Source organism: Lagenorhynchus albirostris, chromosome 9 (assembly GCF_949774975.1).
Source record: "Lagenorhynchus albirostris chromosome 9, mLagAlb1.1, whole genome shotgun sequence".
Lineage (NCBI taxonomy): Eukaryota > Metazoa > Chordata > Mammalia > Artiodactyla > Delphinidae > Lagenorhynchus > Lagenorhynchus albirostris.
Window position 1 is genome coordinate 29,465,479 of NC_083103.1, and position 24,189 is coordinate 29,489,667.

General features: G+C 34.8%; 1 protein-coding gene across 7 annotated transcripts in view; it reads right to left on the reverse strand.

The window, feature by feature from the left end:
* The window catches only part of METTL15 (methyltransferase 15, mitochondrial 12S rRNA N4-cytidine), a 374,509-nt gene that overhangs the window by 167,165 nt on the left and 183,155 nt on the right, over window positions 1–24,189 (reverse strand). For 2 of the 7 annotated variants that reach the window (XM_060159486.1, XM_060159487.1), the window contains exon 6: window positions 8,550–10,389. The exons of 2 other annotated variants lie outside the window; for them this stretch is intronic. In XM_060159486.1, the coding sequence (XP_060015469.1) occupies window positions 9,944–10,389 (446 nt within the window). In that variant the 3' untranslated portion in view covers window positions 8,550–9,943. Of the gene's footprint in view, window positions 1–8,549; window positions 10,390–16,770; window positions 16,918–17,026; window positions 17,121–23,590; window positions 23,633–24,189 lie in introns of those variants that run through there. 3 more of the 7 variants (XR_009542403.1, XR_009542402.1, XM_060159489.1) reach the window with 3 other exon arrangements.

The following is a 24,189-nucleotide window of genomic DNA, read 5'->3' on the forward strand; positions in this document are numbered from 1 at the left end:
ATGAAATGTTGTTTAGACGCAAAAAAACTATCAGAATACTGCAGCACTCAAGAAAACACAATAGAAAAATACATTAAAATAAAAATAACAGATTTTAACCAGAAGCAATTTTTAGTTAATCCTTACCCATTACTAAGAATCTAACATGTAGTTCTTAGTTTGTGAGAGTACATGCTAATATTGCATAATATTTCTTTTTCTAGAGTAAATGTGAAATATAAATGAATGTCATCTCCAATGGCATAAGAAATTCACATGTAAAAAGAGAGAGGGAAAGGGAAGGAGTATAAAAAGAAGAAAAGAATTGAGAGAGGTGTTTTTGATTTCTTCCTAAATGGTCAGGCTTTAATCTATACTTATTGAATGAACATATCCAAGTATTTATCTTCTTTAACCAAATGAAAGTGCTGCTATAAATTCTGTATCTGTTGTACATTTTGAATTTTCCACTAAGAACTGTCTCACACTTTTTGAATAAGATTTCAAATGAAATTAAAAAAAATTCTACAGTATAAATACATTACTATCTCTGCTTCTCATTTAAAAACAGAAATTAGAATAAGGAATTTTATAAACCTCTGAAGATATGTAATACTCTGCAAATATTAAAGAAAATACGATTTTCAACAATTTGCAAGAGAATTTTAAGAGATTTTAGTTAATCTCAAAAACCTAGTTACAGAGATTGGTTCAAGATGGCAGAGTAGAAGGACGTGCTCTCACTCCCTCTTGCAGGAGCTCCGGAATCACAACTAACTGCTGAACAATCATCGACAAGAAGACACTAGAACTTACCAAAAAAGATACCCCACAACCAAAGACAAAGGACAAGCCACAATGAGATGGTAGGAGGGGTGCAATCACAATAAAATCAAATCCCATAACTGCTGGGTTGGTAACTCACAAACTGAAGAACACTTATACCACAGAAGTCCACCCACTGGATTTAAGGATCTGAGCCCCACGTCAGATTTCCTAACCTGGGGGTCTGGCAACGGGAGGAGGAATTCCTAGAGAATCAGACTTTGAAGCCTAGTGGGATTTGATTGCAGGACTTCGACAGGACTGGGGGACACAGACTCCACTTTGGAGAGCACACACAGTAGTGTGCTCATCAGGATCCAGGAGAAGGAGCAGTGACCCCATAGGAGACTGAACCAAACCTATCAGCTAGTGTTGGAGGGTCTCCTGCAGAGGCTGGGGGTGGCTGTGTCTCACCGTGAGAACAAGGACACTGGCAGCAGAAGTTTGGGGAAGTACTCCTTGGTGTGAGCCCTCCCAGAGTCTGTCAATAGCCCCACCAAAGAGCCCGGGTAGGCTCCAGTGTTGGATCGCCTCAGGCCAAACAACCAACAGGGAGGGAACACAGGCCCATCCATTAGCAGACAAGTGGATTAAAGTTTTACTGCGTTCTGCCCACAAGAGCAACAGTCAGCTCTACCCACCACCAGTCCCTCCCATCAGGAAACTTGCACAAGCCTCTTAGATAGCCTCATCCACCAGAGGGCAGATAGCAGAAGCAAGAAGAACTATAATCCTGCAGCCTGTGAAACAAAAACCACATTCACAGAAAGACAGACAAGATGAAAAGGCAGAGGGATATGTACCAGATGAAGGAAAGAGATAAAACCCTAGAAAAACAATTAAATGAAGTGGAGATAGGCAACCTTCCAGAAAAGGAATTCAGAATAATGATAGTGAAGATGATCCAGGACCTCGGAAAAAAGAATGGAAGCAAAGATTGAGAAGATGCAAGAAATGTTTAACAAAGACCTAGAAGAACTAAAGAACAAACAAACAGAGATGAACACTACAATAACTGAAATGAAAAATACACTAGAAGGAATAAATAGCAGACTAACTGAGGCAGAAGAATGGATAAGTGACCTGGAAGACAGAATGGTGGAATTCACTGCTGCAGAACAAAGAAAAAAGAATGAAAAGAAAGGAAGACAGCCAAAGAGACCTCTGGGACAACATTAAACACAATAACATTCACATTATAGGGGTCCCAGAAGGAGAAGAGAGAGGGAAATGACCAGAGAAAATATTTGAAGAGATTATAGTCGAAAACTTCCCTAAAATGGGAAAGGAAATAGCCACCCAAGTCCAGGAAGCACATAGAGTCCCATACAGGATAAACCCAAGGAGAAACACACCAAGACACATTGTAATCAAACTGGCAAAAATTAAAGAAATAGAAAAATAATTGAAAGCAGCAACGGAAAAATGACAAATAACATACAAGGGAACTCCCATAAGTTTAACACCTGATTTCTCAGCAGAAACTCTACAAGCCAGAAGGGAGTGGCATGACATAATTAAAGTGATGAAAGGGAAGAACCTGCAACCAAGATTACTCAACCCAGCAAGGATCTCAATCAGATTGGATGGAGAACTCAAAAGCTTTACAGACAAGCAAAAGCTAAGAGAATTCAGCACCACCAAACCAGCTCTACAAAAAATGCTAAAGGAACTTCTCTAAGTGGGAAACACAAGAGGATAAAAGGACCTACAAAACAAACCCAAAACTTTTAAGAAATGGTAAGAGGAACATACATGTCGATAATTACCTTAAACGTGAATGGATTAAATGCTCCAACCAAAAGACACAGGCTTGCTGAGTGGATACAAAAACAAGACCCATTCATATGCTGTCTACAAGAGACCAACTTCAGACCTAGGGACACATACAGACTGAAAGTGAGGGGATGGAAAAAGATATTCCATGCAAATGGAAATCAAAAGAAAGCTGGAGTAGCAATATTCATATCACATAAAATATACTTTAAAATAAAGAATATTACAAGAGACAAGGAGGGACACTACATAGTGATCAAGGGATCAATTGCAAAAGAAGATGTAACAATTATAAATACATCTGAACCCAACATAGGAGCACCTCAATATATAAGGCAAATGCTAACAACCATAAAAGGGGAAATCGACAGTAGCACAGTCATAGTAGGGGACTTTAACACCCAACTTTCACCAATGGACAGATCATCCAAAATGAAAATAAATAAGGAAACACAAGCTTTAAATGACACAACAGACCAGAGAGACTTAACTAATATAGTACATTCCATCCAAAAACAGCTGATTACACTTTCTTCTCAAGTGCGCGAAAAATTCTCCAGGATAGATCACATCTTGGGTCACAAATCAAGCCTCAGTAAATTTAAGAAAACTGAAATCATATTAAGCATCTTTTCTGACCACAACACTATGAGATTATCAATTATAGGGAAAAAATGTAACAAACACACACATGGAGGCTAAACAATACATTACTAAATAACCAAGAGATCACTGAAGAAATCAAAAAAATATCTAGAGACAAATGACAATGAAAACACGATGATCCAAAACCTATGGGACACAGAAAAACAGTTCTAAGACAGAATTTTACAGCAATACAAGCCTACCTCAAGAAACAAGAAAAATCTCAAATAAACAATCTAACCTTACACTTAAAGGAAGTAGAGAAAGAAGAACAAAGAAAACCCAAAGTTAACACAAGGAAAGAAATCATAAAGATCAGAGCAGAAATAAATGAAATAGAAACAAAGAAAACAAATAGCAAAGATCAATAAAGCTAAAAGTTGGTTCTTTGAGAAGATAAACAAATTGATAAACCATTAGCCAGACTCATCAAGAAAAAGAGGGAGAGGACTCAAATCAATACAATAGAAATGAAGTAGGAGAAGTTACAACAGACACTGCAGAAATACAAAGCATCCTAAGAGACTACTACAAGCAACTCTATGCCAATAAAATGGACAACCTGGAAGAAATGGACAAATTCTTAAAAGGTATAACCTTCCAAGACTGAACCAGGAAGAAATAGAAAATATGAACAGACCAATCACAAGTAATGAAATTGAAACTGTGATTAAAAATCTTCCAACAAACAAAAATACAGGACCAGATGGATTCACAGGTGAATTCTATCAAACATTTAGAGAACAGCTAACATCCATTCTTCTCAAACTCTTCCAAAAAATTGCAGAGGAAGGAACACTCCCAAACTTATTCTATGAGGCCACCAACACCCTCATACCAAAACCAGACAAAGATACTACAAAAAAAGAAAATTACATAGCAATATCACTGATGAATATAGATGCAAAAATCCTCAACAAAATACTAGCAAACAGAATCCAACAACACATTAAAAGGATCATACACCATGATCAAGTGGGATTTATCCCAGGGATGCAAGGATTCTTCAATATAAGCAAATCAATCAATGTGATACACCATAGTAACAAACTGAAGAATAAAAACCGTATGATCTTCTCAATAGATGCAGAAAAGGCTTTTGACAAAATTCAACACCTATTTATGATAAAAACTATCCAGAAAGTGGGCATAGAGGGAACCTACCTCAATATAATAAAGGCCATATATGACAAGCCCACAGCAAACGTCACTCTGAATGGTGAAAAACTGAAAGCATTTCCTCTAAGATCAGGAGCAAGACAAGGATGTTCACTCTCACCACTATTATTCTACATAGTTTTGGAAGCCCTAGCCACGGCAATCAGAGAAGAAAAAGAAATAAAAGGAATATAATTTGGAAAAGAAGAAGTAAAACTGTTACTGTTTGCAGATGACATGATACTATACATAGGGACTCCTAAAGATGTCACCAGAAAAGTATTAGAGATAATCAATGAATTTGATAAAGTTGCAGGATACAAAATTAATGCACAGAAATCTCTTGCCTTCCTATACATTAATGATGAAAAATCTGAAACAGAAATTCAGGGAACACTCCCATTTACCACTGCAACAAAAAGAATAAAATACCGAGGAATAAACCCACCTAAGGAGACAAAAGACCTGCATGCAGAAAACTATAATACACTGATGAAAGAAATTAAAGATGATATAAACAGATGGAGAGATGTACCATGTTCTTGGATTGGAAGAATCAATACTGTGAAAATGACTATACTACCCAGAGCAATCTACAGACTCAATGCAACCCCTATCAAATTACCAATGGCATTTTTTACAGAACTAGAACAAAAAAATCTTAAAATTTGTATGGAGACACAAAAGCAGTATAGCTTTTGTGGAGCTTTTGTATATATAGCCAAAGACTGCCAAAGCAGTCTTGCGAGAAAAAAATGGAGCTGGAGAAATCAGACTCCCTGACTTCAGACGATACGAGAAAGCTATAGCAATCAAGACAATATGATACTGGCACAAAAAGAGAAACATAGATCAACGGAACAGGATAGAAAGCCCAGAGATAAACCCACGCACCCATGGCCAACTAATCTGTGACAAAGGAGGCAAGGATATACAATGGAGAAAAGACAGTCTCTTCAATAAGTGGTGCTGGGAAAACTGGACAGCTACATGTAAAAGAATGAAATTAGAACATTCCCTAACACCATACACAAAAATAAACTCAAAATGGATTAAAGACCTAGATGTAAGGCCAGAACCTATCAAACTCTTAGAGGAAAACAGGCAGAACGCTCTGTGACATAAATCACAGCAAGATCCTTTTTGACCCACCTCCTAGAGAAATGGAAATAAAACCAAAAATAAACAAATGAGACCTAATGAAACTTAATAGATTTTGCAAAGCAAAGGAAAATACAAACAATACGAAAAGAGAACCCTCAGAATGGGAGAAAATATTGCAAATGAATCAATGGACAAAGGATTAATCTCCATAGTATATAAACAGCTCATGCAGCTCAATATTAAAAAAACAAACAAACCAATACAAAAATGGGCAGAACACCTAAATAGACATTTCTCCAAAGAAGACATACAGATGGCCAAGAAGCACATGAAAAGCTGCTCAACATCACTAATTATCAGAGAAATACAAATCAAAACTACAATGAGGTATCACCTCACAGCAGTTAGAATGTACATCATCAGAAAATCTACAAACAATAAATGCTGGAGAGGGTGTGGAGAAAAGGGACCCCCCTTGGACTGTTGGTGGGAATGTAAATTGATACAGTCACTATGGAGAACAGTATGGAGGTTCCTTAAAAAAGTAAAAATAGAATTACCATATGACACAGCAATCCCACTATTGGGCTTATACCCAGAGGAAACCGTAATTCAAAAAGACACATGCACCTCAATGTTCATTGCAGCACTATTTACAGTAGCCAGGGCATGGAAGCAACCTAAATGCCCATCGAGAGACAAATGGATAAAGGAGATGTGGTAAATATATACAATGGAATATTACTCAGCCATAAAAAGGAACAAAATTGGGTCATTTGTAGAGATGTGAATGGACCTACAGACTGTCGTATAGAGTAAGTCAGAAAGAGAAAAATAAATATCGTATGTTAACACATATATGTGGAACCTAGAAAAACGGTACAGATGAACTGGTTTGCAGGGCAGAAATTGAGACACAGATGTAGAGAACAAACGTATGGACACCAAGCGGGGAAATCGGCAGGGGTGGTGGTGGTGGTGATGGTGGTGTGATGAACTGAGAGATTGGGATTGACATATGTACACTAATATGTATACAATGGATAACTAATAAGACCCTGCTGTATAAAAAAATAACATTCAATAATTCAAAAAAAACCCTTAGACATACTGTATTCTTTTTTTTTTTTTTAGCGGTACGCGGGCCTCTCACTGTTGTGGCCTCTCCCGTTGTGGAGCACAGGCTCCGGACATGCAGGCTCAGTGGCCATGGCTCACGGGCCCAGCCGCTCTGCGGCATGTGGGATCTTCCAGGCCCGGGGCATGAACCCGTGTCCCCTGCATTGGCAGGCGGACTCTCAACCACTGTGCCACCAGGGAAGCCCTGTATTCTCTTATAAACTATTGGTTGTAACATAATAAATAGTTCAATATAAATGAAGTTAAGCACAAACCATATATGACATATTACATGAAATAGAAAAAAAAATAGATATCACATATTACATGAAATAGAAAAAAATATATAGATACGCTATAGCCCAAAAATTACCCCCAAAAAGTTACCCTAGAAATTTCAAAAAGATTACATAACTAACATATAATTGTTAAAATGAAATGAATATACAAAATAGGGATATCAATTAAAAATTGTGTGCAGTTATTAAATTTCATTTCTTAATAAGCAATGAACTAAAACCTGTTAACTGATGTCCTACACAATGGGATGGATGTTATATTAAAATGATTGGTAGAGAGCAGTCAATACAAAGATTCTGAAATGTAAAACAACTGTTTGTTTTATATAGCTTATATTTTATTGGAAAAGCAATGTACTTTTCCAATAAAATGTACTAAAATGTATTCATTTCAATAATCTGTTTTATTTTCTATATGTATTGTATGAATTTCCCTAAACCATTCTCCAGAGTTAACAATTTGAAACTCATTCATGTATTTTATTATGCATCCTACAACTAAAACTAAGAGTCAAGTAAGAATGATTGTGGCAAACAGCCTAATTACAGAAAAGAAGCTAATATATTTTTACACTACAACATTTTGAAACCAATTTTGTGTTTATTGAAGCACGATTTTTTCTTCATGAATATTTTTCAAGATTTTTTTTTTTTGGGTCAGAGTATTAGTTCCTTAGGGCTGCCGTAATAAATTACCACAGATTGGCTGGCATAAAATAGCAGAAATTTATTCTGTCACTGTTCTGGAGCCTGGAAGTCTGAAACCAAGGTATCAGCAGAGTTATTAGTTCCTACTAAAGTCTATGAGGGAGAATCTATTCCATGCTTCTCTCCTAGCTTCTTATGGTTGCCAGCAATTCTTGGTGTCCCTTGGCTTGTAGATGTATCACTTCAATTTCTGCCTCTACCTTCATGTGGCATTCTTCCCTGTGTCTCTCTCTTCTCCTCTTCTTATAATGACACAGACATATTGGATTAAGGGCCTTCCCTGCTCCAGTATGACCTCCTCTTAACTACTTACATCTGCAATAGCCATATTTCCACATAAGGTCACATTATGAGGTTTTGCAAAGGACATGAAGTTTGTAAGGATGCCATCCAACCCAGGGCAGTCAATTTCCATTTAACATTAATGAAAAGATTCCTGTATTATATAGCATCCAAAAATGATTGATGAAATAGGTGAATCATTGTTGAATATTAGATGCGATCTTTTATATTCTGATCAGATACTCAGATGGGCACTTACCTTTGGGAATCATTCTCATTCACAAATATGACGTACATAAAAAGAGGAACTTAAATTCTTCAGGAAGGACTGAGGAGATTAAGCTAGGTACTTTCATTTGTTTCTAATTTGAGCATACTGTTCCCTAGAATATTTTCTAGTTCTGATTTCACTGCAGAATTGTTCGGATCTGAATAAAGTCTGTAAATTACAAGTGGTAAACAAACTTGGGAACTAAAGCTAAATATTACAGAGGTAGATAAAGTAAGTCTGAGGTAAATTCAAGTATTTAATTCTTATCTTTTGCCCATATAGTTATGTTGATATTTTATTCATTGGATTCACCAACTTAGAGTTTGTAATCATAATTGAGAAGATGAATTTTTCCTGTATTTGAATAAATAGTTTACTGAGCAAATTAATAGTATAAATATGACTTCAAGGGAAACTACTTAAGAAAACAATCATTTACATGCACCTTTAATGAACATGCCCATGTACCCTTTTACTAATTATCACTTATTCATCCTTCAAGTCACAAATCAAGCACCATGTTGTCAGACCTGGTTTCCTTCAGTAGATGAAATCCCTACTAGATGTACTTATGGTACCTTGTACTACTTCTTTATAGCCCTTACCGCTTTGTCAATTTTATACTAATATTTATGATCATTTAACTACCATTGCTCTTCTTGGCTAGACTATAAACTCCACAGGACTAATACTATGGGCTATGTGTATTTTACTCGCCTTTGTTTCTTTGCCTAGTTCAGTACTTGCTGCATAACTGAATAAATTAGAAGTGCATATTAATGTATAAAAAGTTATGTGAATACTGAATCAATTTCATTAATTTGTTAAAGAATCCTCTGCCACGTGAACTTCACCTGAATAAACATTTTACAATTACAATTACTATTTGTAAATAAAATCATTGATTTTAGTATCTGGAAGAGATAACATACTTTTCCATTTCAAATAGACTTTGAATATTTTGAATAGCCCAATTTAAAATTGCAGGATTCAAATGATGACAGATTTTTATTTATCAAAAGCATTCTGGGCTATTATTAAAATAAACACAATTGACTTTAAATATAAGTTTTGTGAAACACTCTCTGTGAGAGCTATTAGAGCAATTCTACATTTTTAGTTTCTAATATATGAAAACATGGCATATATCATACTGAAAAATCCCTTTAAAACAATGAACACTGTAATTTCAGTAATGAAATTTATCAGTATAATGCATTTTTAAAATAATACTTGAATATTTTAAATTTTCATAGTACCTATATTTGAGAAGGCTATAGTAGTAATTATTCCCAAGTAGGAAAATTAAAATTCATTTTATGATCATTATTAATTATTTGAGTTATAGACAGTCTGTTGCAAATTTGAATATCTAAATTCAGAATTTGGGCATGCAGATATAATTATAATCTCTCTTTTGACAGCTTGAATTTACATAGTTAAGTAAATACACATATTCTCTTCTTCTTCTTCTTCTTCTTCTTTTTAAAAAAATTCCCGGTTAGAGAAAGGACTGCATTTCAAAAGTCAAATATAATGCTAAGATAAACAATTTTTCCAGTTTTGAGACACTGCTGCATCTTGAATTGAGCTATCTGTGTCATGCTAATATTTCCTACATTTTCTTTTTGAGAAAAAAATGCTAAATACCCCCTATTTCCACACATATATAGTACATATCTCTATATATCCCCCACTTTCTTATATTAGGCTGTTCAGGAATATTACACGAGAAACTGTGAGGAAGAACTTGAAGAATCAGATGATGATAACTTTCTCATAATTTGATAGCTGCTCTAAGCTTGGCTGAGCGTCCTCTGGGGTTATTTTGTACATCTTGATCTTCCGGAGTAAGTACCTTCTTATGCATTACTTTCCACATTAAAGGGGCCCTTCCTATAGAGACTCCTTCCGTGTTTTCATGATCTGAACCCAACTGTGATTTTTGTATCACCTTCTGTCTAGCACTTAGGTTAAACCTTTGTGTCATGCTTATCCCAAGCAGGAATCGTTTGATGATGCGATCCTCCAGTGAATGGAAGGAGAGGGCAACCAGGCGACCACCAGGTCTCAGAAACTTCTGAGCTGTCTTCAGTCCTGTGTAAAGTTCATTGAGTTCATTGTTCACAAATATGCGAAAAGCTTGGAAAGTCTTGGTAGCGATATGGGTAGATCGTTGTAGCAAGTCTTTTCGTGCATAAGTAGCAGATGGAGGAAATGCACCTACAAACAGATTTTGTAAAAACAGGAAAAGAGGACAAATAGGTAACATTAATATTTTCCACTGTAAATTTACTGGGTTGTGTTGTGTGTATATTTAAGGAACTAAGTTTCCTTAGAAAACTGTGTCATTTCATCCCTACTTCTCCATTTTATTTCCGAGCCTTCCATCAAAGTTTAAAACTATTCTGTCAGAAACATATTTCAGAACTCTTAAGGGTAAATGGAGTCAAACAAGAGCAGAGAAAGAGAAAAGGGTGAACAAATATTTGAATAAATAATAATGAAAACCTTCCTAACTTTGATGAAAAATATTAACTCTCAGCTACAAAAAATTCAATGGACCTCAAATAGAATAAACAAAGAAAACTGCACCTAGATGCATCATGATCAAACTACTACAAGCTGAAGATAATAAGAAAAATCTTGAATATAACACAGAAAAACAATATATTACATAGGAGAACAAAAATATGATTAACAGCTAATATCTCATTAGGATAATGGAGTCTATAAGATACTGGAATAACATTCAAATTGTTGAGGAAAAAAACCCTGTCTTCCAAGAAAGCTATTTTTAAAACCATTCTTCAGAATTAAAGGTTCAAAGACATTTTCAAATAATTTAAAAATGAGAAAATTCATTGCTAACAGCTCTAAATTTAAGAAATGCAAAAGGAAATACTTCAGGCTGAAATAAAATAACATCAGGTGATAACTTGGATAGAGAGAGGGTAATGAAAATATGAGTGATATGATATGAAGATAAGAAATAATTCTCTTAATTTCTTAAAAGACAGGACTGTCTTTCTGTCATTCTTAATTTCTTTAAAAGGCAAGACTCTAAGTAAAATTATAATATAACATTCTTGGTTTTATAATATAGATATGTATTGCATATGACAGCAACAGCACAAAGGATGAGAGTGTGTAAATGAAACTACACTAGTACAAGGTTCCTATATTTTACTGGAAGTTAAAGTTGCATATTGTGGTCCCTAGAGCAATAACAAAAAATAATGCAAAGAAATAAAGCTAATAAGTGAATAAAATAATAATAAAATTAATCCACAAAATATTGTTTAACACAAAAGAAGGCAGAAGAACAGGAAAATAAAAATGAGACAAAGAGAAGACAAATAGCAAAATGGCAGACAATAAATCCAAATATAAAAATAATCACATTAAATGTAAGGGTACTAAACACTCCAATAAAAACGTAGAGACTGACTGAAAACTAGCAAGACCTAATTATACATTGTCTACAGAAATGCACATTAAATATAAAAACACAAATAAAAGTAAGCAAGAGGCTGTGAAAAAGTATACCATGTAGAGATTAAGCAAAAAAAAAAAAAAAAAACCCAGAGAGTATACTACCATTAGACAAAATAAACTTTTAAAAAGAAGAATTGCTAGACCCCAAAATAAACATTTACTATTGAGAGAAATGATCAAGACAGCAGTAAGATACAATTACAAATGCATATGCACCAAATAACATAGTTCCAAAAATTTACATGCTTCAGAAAAATGACCCACATTTATATAGGCAATTATGTTTTGATCAAAATGTCAAGTTAATTCAACGGAGAAAGAACAGATTTTCAATGAAAGTGATTATTTGTACAAAATAAAATGAACTTCAACCCTTACTCCACACCATACACAAAAATTAATTCAAAATGGATCATGGACCTAAGAGTAAACACTAAAACCATAAAATATATATCTCACAAACCTCTCTTATTCAGCACATATAAGGGAATCTCACAATTTAATAACAGTTCACATTTAGTAATCTGTAGCTCTGGTAGTAAAGTACATTAAGACACATCTGATTAATCTTCTTAGGAAACTGGATCAGAGGAGGGGAGAAATAATATTTTACCTGTACCACAGAGCTGAGAACTCGGCAGCCTGATGTTAACCAAATCAGTGTTATGGTTCACTCTTCCCCTACAAAATCTACTTTGCTGAAAGGCTAGAAAACGTTAGACATTAGGGAATTTATCTTCCAACAACAAGGTCTCTCAGAAACAAAATGCCAAAGTCAAAGCTGAGGAGGGAGGTCAACTTCTTTCCCTTTGCTATTCAATTTCTCCATTTTCCAGGAAAGAGTTTTGGTCACTGGGCAATGTATTTCGAAACATTCTAAGGATCTGAACAAACATGCAACTATTCACAATTTAGAGCTTGGATTTAGAGAACGCTTCAAGAAGGTTGCATTCCTGAAGTCCTTATGTGATTCAAACCTTGCCTAATTCAATGCTAATTTTTTCAAAGGAGAAATGTAATATAAAATACATTTTAATGTATATGGATTTTAATGTAAAATAGAAGGTAAACATTCATGGAGCATATGGATCAACAAATACTGTAGGATATTTTTGCTTCAAGGCTTGAAAAATTGTTTTTCTTATCATCTCTAATATTTTGTAGAAATTAAAACCATGGCTCAACATGGTAACTGCTTAGTTTTCTTTGCATTTTATCACATTTCAAAGATATATATTTGAGGATGTGGTTTTTAACATAGCACCCTGAATTAGCCATGCCTGGATATGTGTTAACTAAATTGATGAAATGATAGAAAAGCAGAGAGCTTAATTAACACTTCCTTGATATTATCTTTAAATGTTTTTTAAAGCTAATACAAATAGGAAATGTTAAAATAACAAAGTAATGTCTGAAATCCCCATAGAAATTCTAATATAAACAAGAGCATTGGTTCATTTGACATGACAAATTATGGTAGGCATTTCTGTTTACCAGCTAAAATGGCACCTTCCTCTGCTATAATTATAGTTTATAATTCATTCAGCCAGCTAGTTATGAAACTATGAGATTCCTGACTGATTTTTTTAATTGAGGAAATCTGTTTTTATTTCAAAGTATTCACATAAAGTGAGACTTTATTAACATTTTATATTATGCAATGTCAAGTTTATATAATTCATGTTCACATTAAGTACATCCACTCTATGAATCTGGAGCTCACAAATTAACACCACTGTGACCAGATAAGCTTGTCTTTATAAGGTCTAATTAGGCCTTGTCAATATCATATCCTGGAGAAAGAAAATAAGAGCTTTTGTTTATATTTAGGAATGGATGATCCTGAAGATAATAGGATAACTACATTCCATGAAGCTTTCCTTCTGGGGCTTTCTTACTTTTGTTTAGGGAATTCTAATATGGACTATGTCCACTGGATTTCTTGGGAAGGATTTCTAGGTGTGGTTCTGTCAGCCTCCTCAAGTTCCATTTTTAGAGAGATGACAAGGGACTGCAATGGGCAACGTGCTTCGCGCAGCTTTTTGGTGCTGCTCTGGGGATGAAAGGCACATATCCTCCCTTCCTTTTTACTGGCACTTTTGTGTCTGTAATTTATGGGAAGAGAGGTTGACAATGCAGATTGTGTAAAATGAAATAAAGAAACAAAAGTATATAAAATAGCATATGGCAATGAAAATTAAAGTAGTAAAAACAAAACATCAACTGGCATTGTTACAAACAGACAAGAATATAAGAAAAGACAATACTGCTATCAAGAATTAAGCAAGATTCTTTGTCTGAATTGGAAACTTTAAAGACAATCAGTAAATGTCCTGTGCCTCTGAGGTAGCAAAAAAGGGTTTCCTTGTGAAAGTCACTGGTCAGAGAGCAACTCTGCCACAGAGTTCTTAGGTATGCATAGACTAGGTAGGAACATTTGCCTACAGGTCATCAGGAAAAAAGATTCAAAAACTATACCAGAACCAATGCCTACCTATGAGCTGGAATCTGATTTAGGCCATAGGAAGAAAAATATTAGTGATACATGCTCCCTGACTCTGAGTAGCTGGCTGTTTTGCAATCCTTCACTGCTTTCTCATCTCCCACATCCTGTTATCAGAAATAGAAACTGGTCTCTCTGTTTTTCCATTTCCTGAGCTTAATCACAAAGTCTTGTATGGCTAATTCATTTGATTAAGGCAGAGAGCAGGTAAGACAAAATATGGACTCAATCACAGTTTGGGTCATTTGGTTTGGTACCGAGAGAAAATCTCCTTTTTCTGGTTTATAGTCCATCAACAGATTTACTTCACACCAGGCCAATGTATATTAGTTCTAAGTGGGAAGAGGTGTGCTTAACTCTTCACATAGCACTTATTACACTACTGTGATTACTAGTTTGCTTGCCTGTCTCACCCTACTCCAAGCCATCATCATCTTTTCCACACAGTCATCAGACAGATCTTTGTGTACAAAAATTGGATGTCATTCCATGGTTCAAAACCTCTAGTATCTTCCTATCACATGAAATAGGAACTGAAGTTCTTCTTACCTTGGCCAAATGTCCCTATGTTATACACAATTTCTGCTTCTCACCACCCCCATTTCTCTGAACTCATCTCCTGATCTTGAGCTCTGTAATCTTAACTAATTCATGGCGTGTTCATCCTGGGTCCTTTGACCTGTACCAAGAATATCTATCTGCCTATATATACCTGGATTGGTTACTCCTTACCTCACTCAGGTCTCTTCTCAAACACTGCAGAATTAGAACAGAAAAATAGCACCCTGTCACTGGAGTCCCCTTACATGGTTTTATTTATTTTTTTTCATAATACCTTATCAGGGATAATATTTATTTGTTTACCATCTGTCTTCCTCCACTAGAATATACACTCAGTGAAAACAGAGACTTTGTTAACTGCTATAAATCTTTTACAGCAAGAAGAGTTAGTAGATTGAAAGAATGATTGTATTTGTACTTTAAAGTTATAAACATAGTCATTGCTAAAACAACAAAAACAAAAGCAAAAAGATATATTATCTGTAGTATATGCAGTAAAATGTTAATGTCGCTTCTCCTTAAATTCCACCCTAAGAGGCAATCAAGAGGTATACTTTCTAACTTTTTTCTTAATAGATATATATGACACTTGTATATAAATGTATGTACATGCATACATATATATATTTGTAAAAAGGGAATGATCTGTACAATATCTGCAACTTGTTTAATTGCCTTACTTTTAAAAATAATTTCAGTTGTATAGACACATTATAGTCCATTTTGTTTGTTCATTTAACAAATGTTTATACTGTCAAGAACAGTACCAGCTAACTGGGAATGGTAATTAAGGTAGAGGCAGTCTCTACTTTGGTGGAGCTCATATTGCCACCACAGCAGGAATATTTGGGATGTTTTCTATTTTTACTATCACAAAAAAATGCTGCAGTAAACATGTGAACTGCATATTTTTAAAAATTCAACATGGCAGAAAACCTCTACAAAGTAAAAAGTCACAATCTGGGAAAAATACTTTAACTGTATGTGAACTTGTGATACTATGCCTATAGAATTAGTGTTAGGTCAAAGGCTATTTATGCCCATTTAAATTTGAATCAATGCTTCTAAATTTACTGTCTAAATAGATTGTACCAGTTTACTTCCACCAATAGTATTTGAGAGAGTCCACCTCCCCACGTACTCAACTAGTACTGGAAGCTATTACTTTTTGTAACTTTGACTAGTCTAATAGTAGGCAAATGTTAGCTTATAGTTGTTTTAATTTGCATTTCTTTGGCAATTAGTAGAAGTGGGCATCCTCTCAAATCTAATGACCATTTGATTTTAGCTATGAATTGCTTGAACAAACCCTTAATGTGATGTTGCTTTTTTCTTTATTGATTTGGCAGAACTATTTATAAAATAGATATAAAGCATTTTCCTCTCATGGATAGTTACAAATATTTTTCCTGGATTGTGACTGTCTTTTTACTTTGTAGATATTTTTCTGCTATATAAAAATTTAGAATTTTCTGCTAAAAAGAAATTTTCATGTCTTTTAGATTTTGTCGAGTTTAGGAAGGCTTTCCTCACCCCAAGATTTTAGATATAACCAAGTCTATGTTTTTCTGGTATATTTCTGGTTTTATTTCTTACATTTAAATATTTGATCCACAAGAAGTTTAATTTTTAGTATAGTATGAAGTAGGGATCTAACTTTAGTTTTTAAAAACCACATAGCTAATTGCCCTATTTATGAAATAGCATGTTATTTCCCTACTCATTTGAAGTACTGCTTTGATCATATGCTACATTTTTAGATACAAATCTGGTTCTGGATTCTCAATTGTGTTGCACTGATGTATTTCTCTATTTTTCTGCTAATACCAGATGATTACTGCTTTTAAAAATTTTCCAGTACATTTTGCTATCAGGTGGAGTAAGTCCCCCTTTCCCATGCCATTACCTTTCTTTTCAAAATTTTTTTGTGTATTTTCATTCATTTATGATTCCGAATTAAATTTAGAAATAATAAAGTATATAATGATAAACATTTTGATTGGAATTACAGTAAATTTCTAAACTGATCTGGAAAAATTTACCTTATCATATCAAACAATCCATCCAAGAAACAGTATTTCCATTAATATTTTACATGTCCTTCATTAAAGTTGAGTAGTTGTCTTCACTTAAGTCTTGGTCAGGCTATTTGTAAGTACTGTGTTTATACATACACATTTTAACCATCCCTATGGAAAAGCATAAGAAATGGTAATATTATATTAAGATGACATGATGTAACAGAAATAGGGCTAAACTTTAGAAAGGAGAGACTAGGCTCAGTATAAGATCTTTTACATTTTTATAGCTGTTTGATGTGGGGCAATAGCACAACTTCTGAGTTTGTTTCCCCACTAGAAGATGAGGTGATAACACTTCTCACAGGATTATTCTGAAAATCAAATAAAGAAAATATTCAGGAGCACCTAGTGCACACTTGGCATAAAGTAGTCACTTTATGAATGTCATTCACACATTTATTTATTATTCTCAGTTGTAAAATGGAATAAGTGATGAGGGGATTTGATAGGTTAATTTGAGGTTCTGCCAAACTAATTTTATTTTCATCCTGAACTAATAGCACAGTAGGTAGGATAGAGGGCTGCTGAAAACCCCTGAAGCATCTGAGTAATGCTTATCGGATTTAGGCATCAGACTAAAACAACTCAGCATCCAGAATGAAGTTAAAATTTTCCTTATGTACAAATTAACGGCATACTTCTAAGTTTACTAAGCAGTATTTAGGCCTTAAAAGTATGAAGACTTAGCATGGCATAGGAATGAGAAATCATTAAAAAATTTTTTTCCAGTTTGACCTTGACTTATAATAACTGATGCTAAGAATTAAAACCCTAATTTCATTAACCTAACCTTCCAGATTGCACTCACCTGTCCAGGAGATTATTTTCCTTAATTACACTCCTAGATTCCTCTTGCCACCTAACTATACAACTTGTATTATGGCATTCTAAGCACATAATATTCTTTCTCTGTTCTTTTTTTATTTCTTTGCTTTAGTTCTCATGGAACATTTTTCTGTACAGGTTTATCTGCTTTCTTAGGCACAGTTCCACAAGGATAAAATATATTTGGAGTCATTTTAAACCAGGCCCATTGTTTTCACAGCTCCAAAAAAACCCAGTAATTACATCCTGAATGATGTATATCAGTAATTACAGCATCATTCACTTAGCCAATATTTATTATGTACAATGTGGTAAACACTGGGGATTAAAATGTTTATGAAGACATAGTCCTTGTCCTCAAGAAATTCAAACCCAAAGAAGAGAATGATAAATAAATAAATATTGGGAAGAGGGTTATAAAGAAGGATTGTACATACTATTAAGGGAAGGAGGAGGGGGAGGGGGAGGGGGAGTGGAGAGGGAGGGGGAAGGGATCTTTGGCCCTCATATAGACAGCATTTTCCAAACTACTGTTCTGCAGAACAGTGATCTTGTAAACTATAGCACTTGCACCCCCAACCAAACACCAACGTGTCTGTTATAAGTCTGAGAAACGCAGCATGCTATACTCCTCTTTTGGAGACTCACAATACCCATTAGCATGGTAAAGCTCTGAAGGCAACCATTTAACTTTGTTTACCTAGCATGTCCAAACTGTTTGAAACAGAACTTTTAATTTTTAATAACAACTATTTATTCCATAGAACTCATTTGCTGGGTAACACACTTTGGAAAATATTGAAAACAGGTTTTGTGTTAATAACTTTCCAAATATCTTAATTACATTGTTAAATCCCTATAATAACCCTGAGAGGTAAGAAGTAAATATCCTTATTTCCATTTAAAGGTCAAAAACTAAGGTGTAAAATGTATCTTCTCAAGTTCACAGGAGTCAAATGGGAACTCAGATCCTTTTAACGTGAAGTGTACCCTAACATCCCCTTTTTTGAAATACTGAATGAGCCTAACTTTCCCAGAAGAAAGGCATAACATTTCTGGTGAGTTCATCTGAGAAACACATTCAGGGAAGCCCAGATCAGCATTAGTTCATCTAAACAGAAAAAAACAAAAACCCCAATATTATTATATAGGTTTGTAATTTTTAAAATTTCCTTAGGATGTTCTTGAGTTTTTAAGTGTGCCCAAAACAAGGTAACAATTTTAAGATTGTATGTTCACTAAACTATCTCACCTCCTTTTTCCTGGTTAGAATTTAAGGAAGTTAAGATGAAATCACATGGTTTAGATCGATTTCCAGAAGCTCTGATTCCATGTCTGGTGTTTATATAACAATCTCATTTTCTGGGAGAAAATGAGTGTGGAATCTTTACTCTAAGCCTGAATAGCCTTTTACTGAGAGATGTTGTAATGGAACTCAAATCACTTTGCATCAAGTTGCAAGAGTTTGGCTTTCTTTCCACATTTCCCTTGGGGAGATGTGCATTGTCAAGCCTAAAGACTGCACATGTGGTGAAGGCAGAAACTGCCCTGATCTCTTACCCTGGGAACAGTAATGAATACCTTTGGCTTTTGTCCTTTTCGTTCCATTGAAAATAATATATTGTTAGCTCAGGTTATTAGACTGTGCATTTGTCTCTTTTTCATCAGCTTTCTTGATAGTGGGTTTAAAAAAGAAACAGTTGCTACTGCTGCCATTATAAAAAGACTTTTGGGCAGGTACTGATTACATGTTTTTGATTAGGAATCTAGACTCATCCAATGCAGTACATACTGGGCTTTTCCTGACTCCCTAGGAAGGGAGCCCTTTACAGTTTTTTTTATGTTCTAAAAATGAATACTTAATATTCTCCAGCTAAGCAAAATGAGGGGACAAGCTTGTGTACAATTAGGAATAAAGGGCTCAGACGGCTAAAATCTTGGGAAATTAAACCCAGATCCTTTTATTTTTTTTCTTTAAAGCTTCTTGAAAAATGTTGAAAGAAGACTGATTTTTCCATACATTTGTTATTATGCATTTCTTGTAAATACACAATTTTACCAATGACAGGGCAGTGCTCCTTGTTCTCATTCTCAGTCTAGAATGCCCTTTTCCCTCTTCTTACAGTTTATGTCTACTCATCCTTAATACTCACTAAGGTGCAATTTTCTCCAGGAAGCTTTTGCAATGACCTTTTAATAGATATTTTAATCAAACTATTTACTACTCTATACTATTTATCTACTAGCCCCTACTAGGCTGTAAGTAGTCCAGAAACCTTTTCTTATTTTCCTTATATCCCCAGTCCCAGGTCTAGGGCCTGGTGCACAGTAGGTGGCAAAGGGGAAAATCCACTAAATAAGAGATATTCTTCCAGTCCCAGATAAAGATCAAGATGTACCATAAATGGTATTCTGAATGTGGAAATTCATAAAATCCCTGAAATCTCTGTAAGGTTTTGTATATACATGCAGATTTATGTGGAGACACTGCAGGGCTTCTATCAAAGGCTCAAATATACCAGGGACTCCAAAGTAGGTAAATTCCTGGTGAAAACATATTGAGTTTACTGAGTTTTCGGCTTACAACTTACCATCTTTAATAATACCACCAAACAAGGCTCTGCATTTATCTAGTTTTGGTTTGTTATATTTTTCTTTATCTCCAGGAATATCACCACTTAGCACCATCAGAAACGTTGGTTAAAAACCCCCTTTACGCATGACAGCAGAAGTTGGAAACTATAGCAGTGAATATTCAGTCTTCCTCTGACTCACAAGGAATTTCATATTAAAAAAAAAAAAAGAGAAAAGCTTGCTTAGTAACAGGCTGCACTATATATAATAATAGAACACAATTTGTATGTGGAAGCGGTAAGATAGATTTCATTCATAAAAAACACCATGCTTCTGGCTAGATAAATGACTTGAGGTCCCAGAGAGAAATTATCATTTTTAGTTCTGGGATACCCTTATGCTACTTACACTTTTTAAAATTTAATACATTCACATGTTCAAATATATTGAGATTTTTAAGCTTGTGAATGAAATTAGCAATGTGCTGTGGCTGTCAACGCGATGCACTGCAATTCCTCCTCAGTGGTAGGGCTTAAAAATTAATTCAGCTCTTGCACCTGTTTGTCAGCATTCGTCTGTCGAATTTCCATCACATTTAATAAGTCTCTGTGATGTAACTCGTGTCCTGTTGCCTGGGCTCCTTTAATGTAGGGTTAAATTCTCACCCATCTGAAATTTGAGTAATATTACAAATTTCAAATTGTTAATTAAAATCTGTGAACTTCAGTGGTTCTGGATAAAACTGGCTTTACTTAGTGAGGTTCTTTTGAAACTTCTTCAGAGACTCATCTAATCCCCAACTCCTACCAGGTTAAGTCTGATGACAACATGATCTCACTCTGGGTGGTTGAGATTTACAAATCCTCCTACAATAGGGAAAACATCGAGTTGTAGGCTTGAACAAAAAAGGTAACAAGGAACATTACCTACTGAGATGAAATTAAAAAGATGGCTCAGAATTAAATTAAAAGAATATCAAATTAAAGGATTGATATTTTTCTCACATTATTTTTCAATAAAGCTAATTCTACACTACCTGTGTCTTAAAATGCTTAGCATAGATGGGGTAGCTCAAAATGAATCATGATTCCTATTACCTATTTAGGTAGTTAACATTACTTATTGTATCTTCAAACCAGGATTGAGGACTATTTGCCAGATACTGTGAACACAAAGCAGTCTAAGCAGGAGGTTCCAGCATATTAAAGACCCATAATAAGATACTTCATTTGAACCTTTAGGAATAGTCTATAGGGCATACAGTACTACTCTCAGTTGGGCCAGTCACACTTTCCAGAGCTGGGAGATGGTAACAGGAAAAGATATTTAACAATGCCCTCTTTTTCTTGTGAGGTCAGCACATACACATAATTAATCCTCATGCTCCAAGGTAAAGCTGTTTGCCCTCCTGTAGCATACTTAACCTGCAATGGAACACTTCTCAACTGTATTGAAATTATTTAAAAAAATTAAAACTTAAATATTTCTCCCACTGAAATATAAGCTTCCAGAAGTCAGGATCGTGTGTTACTCCCAAAAGGCAGGGATTATGTGTTTTCTCATTTGTCTCGTAACAGGCTTGATGAAAGACTAATAGACTGTCTTACTGAATTAAAGAATAGATGATCAATTTATCCAAAGGCCTATAGCACATGGATTTTAATTAAATCATAGATTATAAGTATCTCCTTTTTCTCCCTACCATATCCCAATCTAATAGTGAACCCCTCCCCCCACTCATCTTTTATTTTTCTGCCTGCTCTATCCTACTAAATTGTTCTAGGAGCAGTGCTTTGGATAACGTGCAGTGAAGACTATTGGTTTCTAGAAGAATGTATGTTCATTCTGAAAAAAAATGTTTCAAGGACTAAAGGCATATATATATGCCATTAATCTCACCTAGGGGATTTAGCCTATAAAGGAAATACCCCTATCAGCTCCAAAATCCCTTAAATATGCATAAAATCATTTATTAATTATATAGCTTTCAATAATAGCCTCCACTAGGAGGTAAGCCAAATATCTAATAATGATGATATGATTAAATAAATTATGGTATTTCTTACTGATACTTAGTATACTGACATAAAAAATGAGTAACATGATAAAACACTACGTGAATGAACTCCAAAATTATATCCTTTCAACCATTTCAACTCAAAAACTGCAATAATAAATAAAAATAAAGAGATAAAGAGAATATGCAAAATTATATGTGTGCTATGGTGGTAGAGTGGTATTACAGGTTTTTAAAGTTTTCACTTGAATTTCTTAATGTTGTATGACATAAATGGGAATGCTTTTATTTTTTTTTGTTTTTTATTTTTATTTTTTTTGCAGTACGCGGGCCCCTCACTGTTGTGGCCCCTCCCGCTGCAGAGCACAGGCTCTGGACGCGCAGGCCCAGCGGCCATGGCTCACGGGCCCAGCCGCTCCGTAGCACGTGGGATCCTCCCGGACCGGGGCATGAACCTGCGCCTCCTGCATCGGCAGGCGGACCCCCAACCACTGCGCCACCAGGGAAGCCCCGGGAATGCTTTTATAACAAAGAAAAATTTACATTTTTTCTATGATTATGAATTTTAATTATTTTTACATGTATTTGTGAAGAAGATTCTATCAACAACTAGATAAGATAAATTCTTCATATTGATTAGCTTTTCTCAAATTCTATCATATGCCTAGCACAAGGATAGGTAGTTTTAAAATGTAATTTCTAATCATCACAGCAATCTTATAAGTTAGGAAGCATTATCCTTATCTTAAAGAGGATTGGAATGATTATGTAACTTGTCCAATTTCACACATCTAGTAAACAGCAGGGCTAAAATTTGAATCCAAGTTTTTGTATAATTCCAAAATGAATTTCTTTTTCCATTACTCAGTGACACAATAGAATGAAGAGACATGAACCCTGACTAATAAAGCAAACAGGTAAGCAATATAGCAATGCAGCCTACTGGCTTGTTAATTTAAGTGTGTCATCAAAGTCCATTTTCCATCTAAAGAGTGCAGAGATGAAGTCAACAACTTATAAATCCTACCTGCTAGATTATCATTCTCAGCTTCAAATTTTGAGACAGGTCTGAAGCACATAGGACTCTAGATCTTAAGCTAGAGATTAGATTTCCAGTGGACTTTACATAAATGTTCACATTCTTTTTTTTTTTTTAAATAAGAAATTGTAGTACCTTCAACATCATTGCCATGATTCTGTCTCTAAAACATTTCACTGAATAATAATTAGGCAACAGAAATCTTCATTCAACAATAATAATTTATATTATTTTTAACAATAACCCACATTCTCTTTTCAAAATCCAAGCCTATAGCTTATTGTGTGAGGGCTAACTTGTCACCTGGTTAATGAGATTTGATTCACCTTGAATGAGTTGGTAGCCAGCCCATCTTTAGAGTTCTTTAACTGATGAAAAAAAGGGGGGAGAAGGGTAAAGTAACAGCAGGAAATAATGTTTTCAATAAAAAAGGGATGCCTTCCCCAGTCTTGGCCTTTCCTCACACTGCTTCTCAAGCTTCAGGTTCCTAGTTCATTGACTGCTACATCTCTGCATGCTGACATCTTAACCATCCCTTCAAAAAGCAAGACAACTGCTGTTTGTATAGGAAATATCTCCTGGTGAATCCATTATAACATTTTTTACAGCATTTGTTCTATTCACTCAAATGCATTTACTCACTCAGTAACCTGCTCACTCACTTATTTTTATGTGTTCATTCAACAAAACTTAAAAAAAAAGTCTACTAGAGATGAGTCTCTATTGGGCATTTAAAATACATTGTCTGATTTAGTTATCCAAGAATCCTGTGAGGTAGCTATTATCATTCATATTTTTCAGATTAAGAAACAGAGATTTAGAGAAGGTAATAAATGCCCAAATTTACAAGGCTAGTAAATGACAGAGCCACTTCAAATCTCCCTGATTGAATAGTTCTTGCTTCCTCTAACCTAGTCTTTTGTTC